Source organism: Sorex araneus, chromosome 1 (genome assembly GCF_027595985.1).
Source record: "Sorex araneus isolate mSorAra2 chromosome 1, mSorAra2.pri, whole genome shotgun sequence".
Lineage (NCBI taxonomy): Eukaryota > Metazoa > Chordata > Mammalia > Eulipotyphla > Soricidae > Sorex > Sorex araneus.
The window spans coordinates 199,292,092-199,304,458 of NC_073302.1; the positions used below are offsets into that span (position 1 = coordinate 199,292,092).

A 12,367-nucleotide genomic window follows, 5' to 3' on the forward strand; every position below is an offset into this window, starting at 1 on the left:
TCTTCCAGAAGTGATCCTTGGGCTTAGAGCCAAGAGTAAGTGCTCAGAAACCAACTGCATGGATCAACGGAACACAGGGCACCGAGAGAGAAAGCAAGAATAAACCAGACGGGTAAGGACAGGAAGGGAACGAAGCGAATTCCTGCCAGGAGCTGGGGTGTCCGTGTCCTCCTGGCCTCCAGCAGAACAACTGGGTTGGAATTCCCTACAGGGAAAGGCGACTTGAGCGCCCTCCCTCCCAGTCTCACAGACCAACACCAAAATGAGGAACTGCCCAATGTTCACAAGGGGCCACTAACTCATCTCAAGGCCTCTGGCCGAAGAAGGCAGGCAGACGTCTCCTGACCTCTTGGAAGGCGGTGTGGCTTCGTTGTCTTCGGGTGAAGGCACCTGAAAGCTACAGGGTACCTCCCACTCTCTGCCTGACAGACAATTGGGAAACACCTGCCCCAGAGCCCCACAAAGATTGGGAGGAAGACAAGAGATGAAGGCCACAGCGGAAAAACAACTGGGAGGTCTTCAGAAAGAGAGAAATATAAGCTGCCCCCACCCCCACTCCCATGACCCTCCACTGAACGGCCCCCAGCTACTCAAGAGCACTGGAAATCTGTGTCCTCATGGAGCTGCATGTCACAGCCTAACCCGTGATGACCCCGAACGCAGAGGCTGCAGACGGAGCTTGGTGCCCCGACTTCCAGCCCTGCAGATACGTCGGCACATAGTCCCCTACCCCACATAGCCCAGAGGGCCACCAACGGTTGGTTAACGGGGAAACAAATGTGCATTTTCATAATTATCCAATTATCGAGGATAGCGTTGGACTGTGACACAGACGAGGTGAACAATACAAGCTGCAGTGCCACAGTTCAAAGGTGGGCGCTGAGCTAAAACGGGGGTCCCAGAGAGACGCACAGAGAGACAGGTGAGAGAACAGGTGAGATGGAAGAGGGGGGGAGGGGAGGGAAGAGGGGAGGGGAAAGGAATGGAGAGAAGGCCCAGGGGGAAGGGAAAAGGAGGGAGGGGGAGGCGGGAGGGGGGACGGAGAGGATGGGAGGGGAGCCCCAACCCTACCTCAGCAGGGGTGGCCCCAGTTGCCTGCGTCCCCCTCCTCATGTGTCCCTTGGCAAACTCTGGGGAGGGATGCAAGTGTTCCCGGCCGCTCGGGCCAACCCCACGGCAGCCAGGGGAAGGCAAGGTTGACTCATTCAATTACAAGTTAAAAAAAAAAAGCATTTGCGGGGGTGGGGGCGGTTTGTTTTTTAGGACCATCTCCGTGGTGCTCAGTGCTTATTCCTGGCTTGGGGTGGGTGGGTGCGGGGAGGCACGTATGGGGTGCTGGAGATCAAACCCAGGCCAGCAGTTTGAAAAGCTGGCTCTCCCATAGATGGGCTCTCTGGCCTACTAGGAAATTTTCAAGAGGAATAACAGGAAGCCCCTGACCTTTTTCTTCCCTCAGGACTTTTCTTTTCTGTTCTTTTTTTTTTTTTTTTCTGGGGCATCTCTGTGTACACACTAAGAACAACGCTGTAAATGCCAACTTTTGTTACATGCACATGCATCCCACAGGAGGCCCTGGGACTGGGATCCCGGTGCTGCGGGCACCAGGCCTGTCCTTCCCCAAGGAGGGGGCCGGAGGTCACAGCCTGAAGGCATGAGCCTTGAGGCTGTCCCTGTGGCTATTACTAACCCTCAGTCCGACAATGACATCACTGTCTCCATAGTAACTAATGCACTTCCAAGTGGAAAATGCAGATAGTGCAGAGAGAGAGAGAGAGAGAGAGAGAGAGAGAGAGAGAGAGAGAGAGAGAGAGAGAGAGGGAGGGAGGGAGGGAGGGGGAGAGGGAGAGTGAGAGAGAGAGAGAGAGAACAAAAGGTTAACAAAGCAAGTGTCTGAAGCGAAGCAGACCCCAGGACCTGGGACACAGCAAGCAGCCCTGTGTGCCAGGGCAGGCCAAGCAAGGACCACTAGAGAAGGGACCTTCTGCTAAGAGACCAGATAAGGAGGCTCCTGGCATTAGTTACCCCACGGCCACCCCACCCCATGCAGGGGTGTGTGCGCCCCCCAGCCCAGACTTCAAGTGCATGCCGAGCTCCTCCTTCCTTCTCCTTCATCAGGAATGGGAGGGGGTGCCCCTGGCCAGGGGCTCCCCTGCCTAGGCCAGCGCCCCCTTTCCCCAGAGCAGGACCCCAACTCTGCAGGGTCCACCCCATGTTAACCCGGGGCACACACACACACCGTCAGGAACCTCGGCCATTGCTGACCAGACCCGTGACGTTTCTACAACGGTTCTCAGTCCCAAGCATGGGCCAGCACCTGCTGGGGGCCCTGGCCAGCTGTGAGCAGTGAGAACGGGGTCTGGATAGGAAAATAAAAGTAAAACATCTCCAGGCATCGGCTGCCTGCCTTTCCAGAGGCTTTGCGCCACGTGGGTTAAAATACTGAATGGGTCCTGATGCAGTCAGCAGACAAATGGAAGGCGGAAACATTCCTCCACCTCGGAATTAAACGCGATGCCTCCGATCAATAAAGCTGTCTCAAAGGCCAGGGCATAAATCGGGTCACAGAAGCCCACAGGGACAGGAGATGACCTGGGCCAAGGCAGAAGGAGCAGAAGGAAATGAGATTCTCATTCAGTGTAGCTGAAGCGGGAAGGGTTCCCCGGGGTCGGGGGGGGGGGGGGAGACGGGGGAGGGGGAGGAGAGGTTGAGCTAGTGATGGGGGGCTCCAGAGCTTGGGGCACCAGCTTGGGGCTTGGGGCTCACCACTCTGCAGGGCTCAGGGCCCCATGCATGACCCTGAGTCAGGACCACTCTCCATGGAGGGGATAGGAATGCCACTGTGGGTCTCTGGTGACCCCGTGAAGAGCCAACAGGGATGGGTGCTCCCTTCTTCTGCATGAATTTTGCATCAGTGCTTGGGGGCAACGTCCCTGTGCTCTGGGGCCTGTGCGGGGCTGGAGGGACGCCGGGCTCCTGCCTGCACACTCTCTTGGACTCTCTGGAGCCCACTTTCCAACTGTCAGTGCGCGTGGGCAGGGGCTCAGGGACAGAAGCAAATGCAACAGTGGCCCCGTCCACTGTCCCCGCTTATTCAGTCAGATGACGATGCTTAAAAATCAAGAGGCACAGTCAGAAACCCTGAGCCGGCAGACACACTGCCCGGCCGAATCCCTGGACGGTGGTCGAAGGCCACTGAGGCCTCGTGAGAGGCATCTGGACAGGGCGCCTGCCCACCCGAGCCTGCAACAATGACCATTTGTTGAAGATGTGAGCTGGGCAGCGAGTGTCTCCGCACGGGCCCTCGTGTCCCAGAGCTGGCAGGACCAGGGGCCCTCGACAGCTCTGGAGGCCAGCAAGGGGCACTGGGCACTCAGAGTGAGGGACGGGGCGCTGCCCAGTGTCTCCAGGCCCAGCGAGACTGGCCTCAGCTTCCACTTCCTTCCCTCTGCTAATAAAAGCAAAACCCCCGGCCAGTGTTCTGGCAGGATTGGAATCCTGACCTCCAGCTCCGTGGCACTCCCCAGGGCTGAGCAGAAAGCCAAGATGCCCAGCTAGCTGGGGTGTAGGGGCCGCTCTGTGTGTTCACCCCCTACCCCACTCCCACGCACCCGGGACAAGGTGCCAACACTCAGGCCTGGCTCCTCCTGGGAAAATGGCAGCAACGGCGCCTCATGCGTGCCTAGTCCCTTGGTTCCTGTGTCCCCGTCCATGACGCACCAGAGACCCTCACAGACCTTCACTCCCTTTCCTCTCATCGCCCCTTGCGACTGGAGAGAATCAGGATGGTCTGCTTCACAGGGAGATAAACAGCCCCCAGCCAGGACGCTCGGGCCGGATGGCGCCAAGTGTGGTGCTCACGGGGGCAGGTGGGGTGAGGTCACCTCGGCTGACCCCATCATACACCCTTCTCCTCTGGCTTTGGAACCAAGAGCCTGCACAGAGGTCGGCTGTGGAGGGGGCCCCAGCAATCACCCCTGCAGCCCCCCAAATCTTTCTCCAAACAGGAGGGGCCCTGCTTCCAGCCTCCGCCCCAGCTCCACACACTCTTCTGTTTGGACACATTTCCCCGTGTGTGGGCACAGCTCACTCTGCCACCAGCCTCTATGGGAACCAGACAGATACACCCAAGGCCACACTATAGGGTTAAAATTTAAAAAAAAATCTGGCATGATAAGCCCCTTTCTGACCTCAGCTCAGGGGAGGAGGCCGGGGGCAGCCGATGTCTCAAGCCCCAGCGGACCCCACTGTGCAGGGCCAGCTACGGTGTCCTGCTGGGGCCTCAAAGGTCGGGGCGGAGAGACGGAGCCTAACCCAGACAAGTGCCATGCCCTGCACTACTGCGCTGCTGCCTGGGGCAGGAGCCCAGTGCCAGGCCCGAGGTGCCCGTCACCACCACTCCCGCCCAGGCTCCCTCCAGCGGGATCTTCCCTGGGATCTGCCCTGGCCAAGGTGCAACTTCAGCACCTTCCACCTCATGAGCCGGCTCAACACCACCCCTCATTGGCTCTGAGGGTCCAAGAAGCCCCCCAGATCCATGTGAACCTGCTGGACTGGCTGTGGGGGCGGCCCAGAGGCTGAGCCACTGCTGACCCCAGGCCTGACTCGGTCATTCGGGCAAAGCCCAGGTGGGTCTCAGAGAGTCCAGCAGGGTCCACACTCAAGACCTTCCTGATGGGGAGCTGTGAGCCTCCCTGACGGCTGAAGACCAGCTCCTGGGAGGACCCAGGACGAGCCGGGGCCCAGGAAGGGGCAGCATGAATGGGCGTGTGCATATACGTGTACACACATGTACGCACACACACAATTCTCAAGTGTGCACTCTCGCACACACCCCTCGGCACACACTGAAAGGTGCAGGGATCTGGGACTGGCCCCAGTGGGAGGGTCGGACTTCTCAGGGGTGGACAGGTGGGGGACACAGGGGACAGGCCACTGCAACACAAGGAAAGGAAGGGGTGCAGGGAAGCAGTGGCCCTCAGAGGGGCTGGGGCTTCTGGTCCACCCTGCCCGTGGCCTCCCCTCTGCAGTCTGGGGCTCCCCAGGAAGTAATGGCAGTGGCTCTGGGGGCCCGGGCCACTCTCTGGCCGCCCCCATCCCTGAGCCAGTGGAGACAAACGAAAGGCTCCTCTCGCGAAGCACCCAGCACTGCGCCATACGTGACTCGGGGAAGAGGGGCCCAGGGGAGAAGCAGGCCAGAGGGCAGGGGACAGAGGTGGCCAGGGTCCCACGGGGAAGGGGGCCCCACTCCACACAGCCAGTGGAGGGCCCCGTGGCTTTAGGGTGCCCAAGAAGGGGTGTCAAGAGCGACCTAGGGGGGGCAGCTTCGTGACCTGGGGGCCGGTCCCAAAGGGCCATGTGCCAGGGCAGTTAGAACCGCTTCCACAGGGCAGCAATGTGGGCTGTGGGCTAGGAGGGAGGGGGGACAGGCCCCCAGCACTGCCCAGGTGCGCTGAGACCTCGACCTGCACACGGTGGCCTGGGGGCAGCATCTGTGGCCGACATATGTCCATGGGTCCCCTCCTCCTGCCCTCCAGCCTTGCCATCCGGAAAGGCAGGGCCAGCCGGGGGCCAGGAAGGAGTGGGCTGGCCTCACCTTCCCCAGCCCTGGGGTGGGGGGAAACAGGAGACTCAACTCGCTACGGGCATCCTGGGCCCCGTCCGCCCCTGGCAGAGACATGCGGGGGCGACCGGCAGCAGGCTCGGCAGAACCAGGCACTCCTAGGGGACTGTGGGGGGGACCATCCTGCCCCTCCACACAGCCCCTCCCCTCTCCCATGTGGGGGTTGCCGGGTCACGGGTCCCTTAAGGACTAGGAACAATTACCTCCAGAGTGGCAAAACCGACGTCCCAGAAGCATCCCACCCCGCCGCCGCACAGCCAGGCCAGGAGCGAGGTGCTCGGGTGAACCGGGTTAATGAAAAACCGAGACTTAGAGATGACACAGGGAGGCAGATGGAGGGTCCTGAACGGAGGGTCCCGCAGCATAGGGGGTTTATGGGCAGCAATCCATAATCAATATGTTGCTATAACCACACTGTCTAATTAAAATCGCAGAGGCAACTGGGAACTAAGTTAAAAATTAACACGAAGATAACCGTGTCACCTGAACCGTAATTTTGAAAATCAAGTCACCTGGGGTCTGAGTGACAGTGCGGTGGGGAGGATGCTCGCCTAGCACGTGGCTGGCCTGGGTTCAGTTAGTCCCCAAGCTCTGTGTGGGCTGGGGTTGCCTGGGCTCCACCGGGGGTGACCCCAGAGCGCAAAGCCAGGAGGAAGCCCAGAGCGCCACGGGGGGTGTCCTCCCCCTAACAAAGTCACTTAATTAAACAAGATGAAAAACAGAGGTGAACTGAGGTAAAGCCACAGCACGGACATAGGGATGAATGGGGCACGGGGGGCGGGGGGGATCAGCTCCAAAAATGTTTGGAGTTTTTAAGTTGATGTAATTAAAAAATTTTTTTTTCTTTTGGTTGTGAGCCATGCCCAGTGGTGCTCAGGAATGACTCCTGGCAGGTCTCAGGGGATTGAACCTGGGTCAGCTGAATGCAAAGCAAGTGCCTTCCCTGCGACACTCTCTGCCTGTCCAGCCCCAAGGGGTTGGGGCTTGGGGGCAGTACAACAGAAGGGGGACTTGCCTTACCTGTGTAGAGGCAGGTTTGATCCCCAGTACCCTACAGGGTCCCCGATCCCGACAGGTAGGAGCCCTGAGCATAGAGCCAGGAAAGTCCTGAGCCCTGCGTGGGTGTGGTCTAAGGAACAAAACCGAACACGACCAAGGAGTTGGAGCATTAACCGTGGATGCAGGGCCAGGAGTCTAACACAGGGCCTCGCACATGAGATACGTACAAACTCCCGGGGGCTGTCCCCTGACCCCCACATCTTGTTTGGTTAGTTCTGGAGCCACACCTGGTTCTCGGGGCTTCCTCCCGGCTCTATGCTCCGGGATCACTCCCGTGGGTGCTGAGGCTCAAACCCAGGTCAACAGCACTCTAGGCAAGAGCCCTACCCACTGTGCTTTCTCTCTGGCCTCTGAACTCAGTGGCAGATTACACAGACTACACAGGAGCCCTCAGATTCCCGGGAGGAATCCATAGTGATGGAGAAGCCCGTCCCCCTGTTCAACCTCAGTTGGGGTGGTCAGCGCCCCTCCCCGCCGCCACTGTCACTCAGCTACAAAGAAGCACAGCTCAGTTTCAGGGCTGGGGTGCTGAGAACCAGAGGCCTCTTGGGCCCAGGGCCCAAGGGAAGACTGAGTGCTAAGCCCATGGCTGAGTGAGCTCACCATCAAAGCTTCGGGATGGTTGGGGGGGGGTGTGGAGCGAGAGCATAGTGAGGAGGGTGCTGGCCTTACACACGGTCAACCTGGGTTCCATCCCCAGCAGCCTACATGGTCCCCAAGCATCACCAGGTGTGACCCCTGAGCACAGAGCCAGGAGTAAGTCCAGTATTCACAGGTGTGTCCCAAAAACCAAAATTGTTTTTTTTTTCAAGAAATTTTTTTTCTCTGGGGACAGAGCAATAATCCAGCAGGGAAGGCTCTTTCCTTGTACACGGCCAGTTGGTTCAATCCTCTGAGCCCTGCCAGGATTGATCCCGGAGCGCAAAGCCAGGGGTCAGCCCTGAGCATCGCTGGGTGACTCATAACACAAAACAAAATTTATTTTTTCCTCCAAAATAATCACTAGCCAAACTTTCTCTCCGTTCCCGCCTTCCCTCCTCCCTCCTTCCTTTGCTATATTTAGGTTGGGGGACTCGCACTCTCAGAGGGTCCAGGGGAATCACATCCTGGCAGTTCTCAGCCAACTGGCCCAGAGGGTTGAATGGTCCATTTCCCAGTGACAGGGACCCCTGTCAGTGCTGTGCCCAGTGCCCCACTCTAAGTCAGCTCCCTGTGACCCTGCCCACACCCCAGGCCACTCTCATCTGATGACTCCTGGAGTCCCAGTGCCTGTCCCTGGGGCCCACGGGCATCTGAGTGTGGGGCTGGCACTCCTGTCCTGAGGTCAGTGGGGCCTCCAGGGGTGCCACAGCACTGGTGGCGGTGACATCCTGCCCCTGCACTTTCTCCCCAGCCCGACGAGCAGTCCTCAGAAGGGCCCCACCACGCTGAGTTTCTGCCCACTCCCTGGGCCCTACAGCCGTGAGTCTGTCACCTTGAGTAACCAGAAGTGTGTAAAATGATTTGATTAAGTAAAATACAGTTGCCTGAGTCATCAGACCAATTTGACAGGGGCTTAAAAAAAAAAAACCACCTCTCTGGGCTGTCATCATGCTTCTGGGTTAAGTGCAAAAATCCAGCTTTTAAATGACAGTAACGTGGCTTTGAAAGGCACAAACCTGCAGCTGGCCTGGGCCGCTCCCTCTAGCTCCTCGCAGGCCTGGAAGAGGGAAAACGTGGGCCGTGACCTCACCCGACCCTTGAGCCTGCCTCCCACGGCCGACTCAGCTTTTGCATGAACCCTAGAGAGTAAAACGCCCATCCTGGTCCAGGGGTCGGGGGTCGGGGACGACCTGCCCTGAGTGCCAAACTGCCTTTTGAAGCTGGCTTGCAGGGGAAAGTCAAACACACGCTTGGCTGCCTCGCGCCGCGTCGGAGCCGGGGACAGAGCTTTCATTGGCTGTCCACAACCTTATCTGCTCGGCTTGCCACTTCCTGGGGAAGGGGGTGCCCAGAGGGCTCCAGAAGGCGCAAGCGCGAGGCCTTTGCATGCACATCCTCTGGCCCGTGCCTTCTCCAAACAGTCTGGGGCGTGAGCAGATGCTACATCCTTGAAGTAGGTCAGCCCGTCAGAGCCACCCCCCCAAAGCACAGACCTGAGAAGGGGGAAAGGAAATCACATCCTGGGCTGGGCACCCAATGCCGATCAAACGCGAGGGTCTGTCTCCTTGCCCCGGAACACCAGATTCCTGAGTCAGCCAGGCAGGCTGAGCTGTTAGTGCCAACATTTGCTGGGGTGGCCGGCTCCAGACCCCTCAGTGGCTCACAGGGCAACAGTCCACTTTGTGGGCCGGGATCAGCCCCCAATTCATTGGCGAGAACACCCCAGGCCCAAACTGGCTGGTCCCCCCCCATGAGGAGAATAACTGGGGACATCCCCTGAGAGTTGCTCTTGGGACACACGCCACGTGAGCACGCACTCCACACACATGTGCACACACACAAAGCCCCCTCACCCCCCCAACCCAATCACCCTGTACTGCTTTGCAAAGTCTTGCCTCCAGAAGCTGGCAACTCCCCATGTGGCACATTTGCATCCGGGCAAGGCACCTGTCTGCAGTGTCCTAAGCGCCCTGTTCCGTGCTGTCCCACACCATCTCCCCCGGACCCTACGCTTCCTTCTGCCATTGTCCCCACAAATGCTCTGGAAAGAGCACCAGTATCCGCAGGAGAGAGAAATGCGGTCCTGGCGCCAGGGCCCGGTACAGCCCAGAGTCAGGGTCGAGCCATGCTCTCCCTGCTTTGGGCATCTTACAGGGCACTGGAAACGAAAGCATCAGAGCCCCCTCGCCTTCTCTGGGAACACCTGGGGGCGGCTGTGTCCCGAGGGCACCGAGAGCCCCAGGAAGAATGGCCCGTCTCCCCACACCCCTACACGGGCGCCCTTCTCATTCCCATAGGGCAGCTGCACAAGGCCACTGCACCCCCTCACCCCCAAGGTCCCAGAGTGCAGCAGTGCCTATGAACACTGGTGACGGCTCGCGTGGGACAGGGGAGCTGAGGTGGCCAGGCAGGGCCCTGGACCCGGGATGCCTCACTATGGGGGAATTCCATCTGCCCACCTGTCCTCACGCTCACCAGCTCCTGCCACCCCACCCCTCAGGGTTTTCCTTTTGCCCAGGCTGGACACACCAGGACCACCCAATCAGAGGCCGCTCCCTCCTCTACACGTCCAGTTCTGAATCAAGTCCACTTCTGGACACCTGGTGCCGCCCCTGTCCAGCCCTGCACCTCTTCCCTGACCACAGGAGTCCTGCCTGCTCCGCTGGACCTGGGGGTCACTGCAGGGACTATTATGCCCGCACAAACAATGTGCTCTATGGGGTCAGACTGGCCGGTGCTGGGCAACGGGGCTGGCCAGGGCCCCTTTCTGTAGACGCGGGGCAAGGCACCTGTCTGAGGTGATAACGTCCAAGGCGTCCTAAGTGCTTCCTGTCCCTCTCACACACCCCATCCTCCTGGATCCTACGTCTTTCTTCTACCACTGAACAGTATCAGCAGGAGAGAAAAATGTGGTGCTGGCGCCAGGGCTAGGCAGAGCCCAGTCAGGGGTGAAGGGCTGGGACTCACGCCCCGTCCTCTCTCCAAAGGAGCCAGCTAAACATTCCATTCTCAGGTGCCCTATAAGCCTGTCACTCCGGACCCCACGCTGAGTTTGACCTGCGTGCCTCTCACCACCAGATCACTGAGTGTATCACCTCGTGCCCCAGTGCCAAGGAGTCTGGCAGGGGTGATGAAGGATGGTCAGAGCCGGCACCACTGCCCCTCGCCACCCGTCCACTGAACCCGGGGCTGGGAAGGAGGCAGATAGTGGCTCACCCAGAGGCCGGAACCCAGCCGGCAGGGCTGCATCAAGCTTGCTCACTGACCCCCACCCGAGCCTGTGGCTTGCCCAGCACACTGTCCCGGCCAGCGCCCAGTCTGCAGAGGCCGCTCCGGGCGTTTCTGGGACGGGGTGGGGGCGGGCTGCGGCTCAAACGGGGACCCCTGCACTGGTGCCTGGTAAGGCAAGAGAAAAAACCCAAATATTCAGTCTGGCGGTGCTGAGTCATTACGGCAGCTCCGTGACAGGCCCCTGGGGGGGCCCCAGCGGGGGCGCAGGGGGCTCGGACCCCGGCCGGGGCACGAACTCGGCTGTCCAGGCGCGCGACTTTTTCCCCGCCCGCCCGGCCGCCCACCCCGCGCGTAGGATGGGGCGGGCGACGCGGCCACTCACCAGGTAGGCGCCCACCGTGCCCTGCGCCAGCATCAGCGCGCACTCGGACACCAGGAAGACCTTGATGCTGGCGAAGCAGGTCGCGCCGGGCCGCGGGGGCCGCCGCGCCCCGGCCCCGGCCCCGGACCCCGGCTCGGCGCCCGCGCCCGGCGGCTTCCCCGGCATGCTGGCCCCCGGCCTGCCCGCAGCCGCTCCCTCCTCCCCTCCCCTCCTCCCAACCTCCCGCCGCCGCTCCTCCTCCTCCTCCTCCTCCTCCTCCTCCTCCTCCTCCTCCTCCTCCTCCTCCTCCCCCTCCTCCTCCTCCTCCTCCTCCTCCTCCTCCTCCCCCTCCTCCTCCTCCCCCTCCTCCTCCTCCCCCTCCTCCTCCTCCTCCTCCTCCTCCTCCTCCTCCTCCTTCTACCCCCTCGGCCTGTGCCAATCACCGGCGCCTCGGCCGCGCTCCCGCCTCCCGGGCCTGGGCGCCGCCGCCGCGCGGGGAACCGAGGTCGGGCGGTGCGGAGGGCGGAGCCGCGGGCCGGGTCCCGGGGGGCCGGGGCAGGGCCTGGGCGGGTCCTGGGGGGGCCGGGGCAGGGCCTGGGCGGGTCCCGGGGGTCCCGGGGCAGAACCTTGGGCGGGTCCCGGGGGTCCCGGGGCAAATCCTTGGGCAGGTTCCGGGGGTCCCGGGGCAGGTCCCGGGGAGGGGGTTCCCGGGAAATCCGGGGGGGGTCCCGGGGCAGGTCCCGGGCGCAGGGAGCCGCGGAAGGGACCCACTGGCCCGGCAGGAGCATCTGCGGGGATGCGTGCGCGCCGGGGCCCGAGTCCAGGGGACCCTTCCATGGGCAGGCGGGGACACATGAGAACCGAAACCCAGGGCAGGGAAGTTGTGGTCCAGGCGGCTGCCGGGCGGCCGCGACCCCAGCAGGGAGCCTTGTCCAGTCCCGGCCAGCCCCCGCCCTGCGGTCCCTGGCTCTACCATCCTGACGGGGCGCCTGGGCCGCCGCTCGCTGCCGCGAGGCGGAGCCGTTTCAGCCACAGCGGGAGAGTGAAGCGGACAAGGGCTGGACAAGTAGCGGCAAGCACCCAGAAACTTCTGCCCGCCCGGCGCAGGGTGGAGGCGACCCACTCTCGGCCATCTCTCCAGCAGGCACTCGGCCACTCTTCCTCAGTGCCCGAGGATCTGAAGGGTAGCGAGGGCAGGGCCTGGCCCCCAAACACCTTCCGAGGGACTCTCCTTCCTCCCAAAGGAGAAGCATCCCTTTTTCCCAGCCCCAGTGAAGGTCTTCTCTGAGTCGAACCCAGTCCCTGGGAACCCACAGGTCTTGCTGTATACCACTCCTCCCTCAGGGCCAGCTTTGCAGAGGGCTGCTCTCTCCCTGGTGTGGGTCCTCTTAGAGCTTAAGGATGGGTTGGGGGTTTCCCAGTGCTGGCGAGCGTTGTATGTGGGGGACGGGTGA

The 12,367-nt window shown here is 61.3% G+C and overlaps 1 protein-coding gene across 2 annotated transcripts in view; it reads right to left on the reverse strand.

The window, feature by feature from the left end:
- Window positions 1-11,138, reverse strand: part of SLCO3A1 (solute carrier organic anion transporter family member 3A1) — a 58,105-nt gene extending 46,967 nt beyond the window's left edge. Inside the window, exon 1 of one of the 2 annotated variants that reach the window (XM_055134063.1) lies at window positions 10,935-11,137. In XM_055134063.1, the coding sequence (XP_054990038.1) occupies window positions 10,935-11,099 (165 nt within the window). In that variant the 5' untranslated portion in view covers window positions 11,100-11,137. Of the gene's footprint in view, window positions 1-10,934 lie in introns of both variants that reach the window. The other variant, XM_055134062.1, reaches the window with a different exon arrangement.
- Window positions 11,139-12,367: the final 1,229 nt, after the last annotated feature.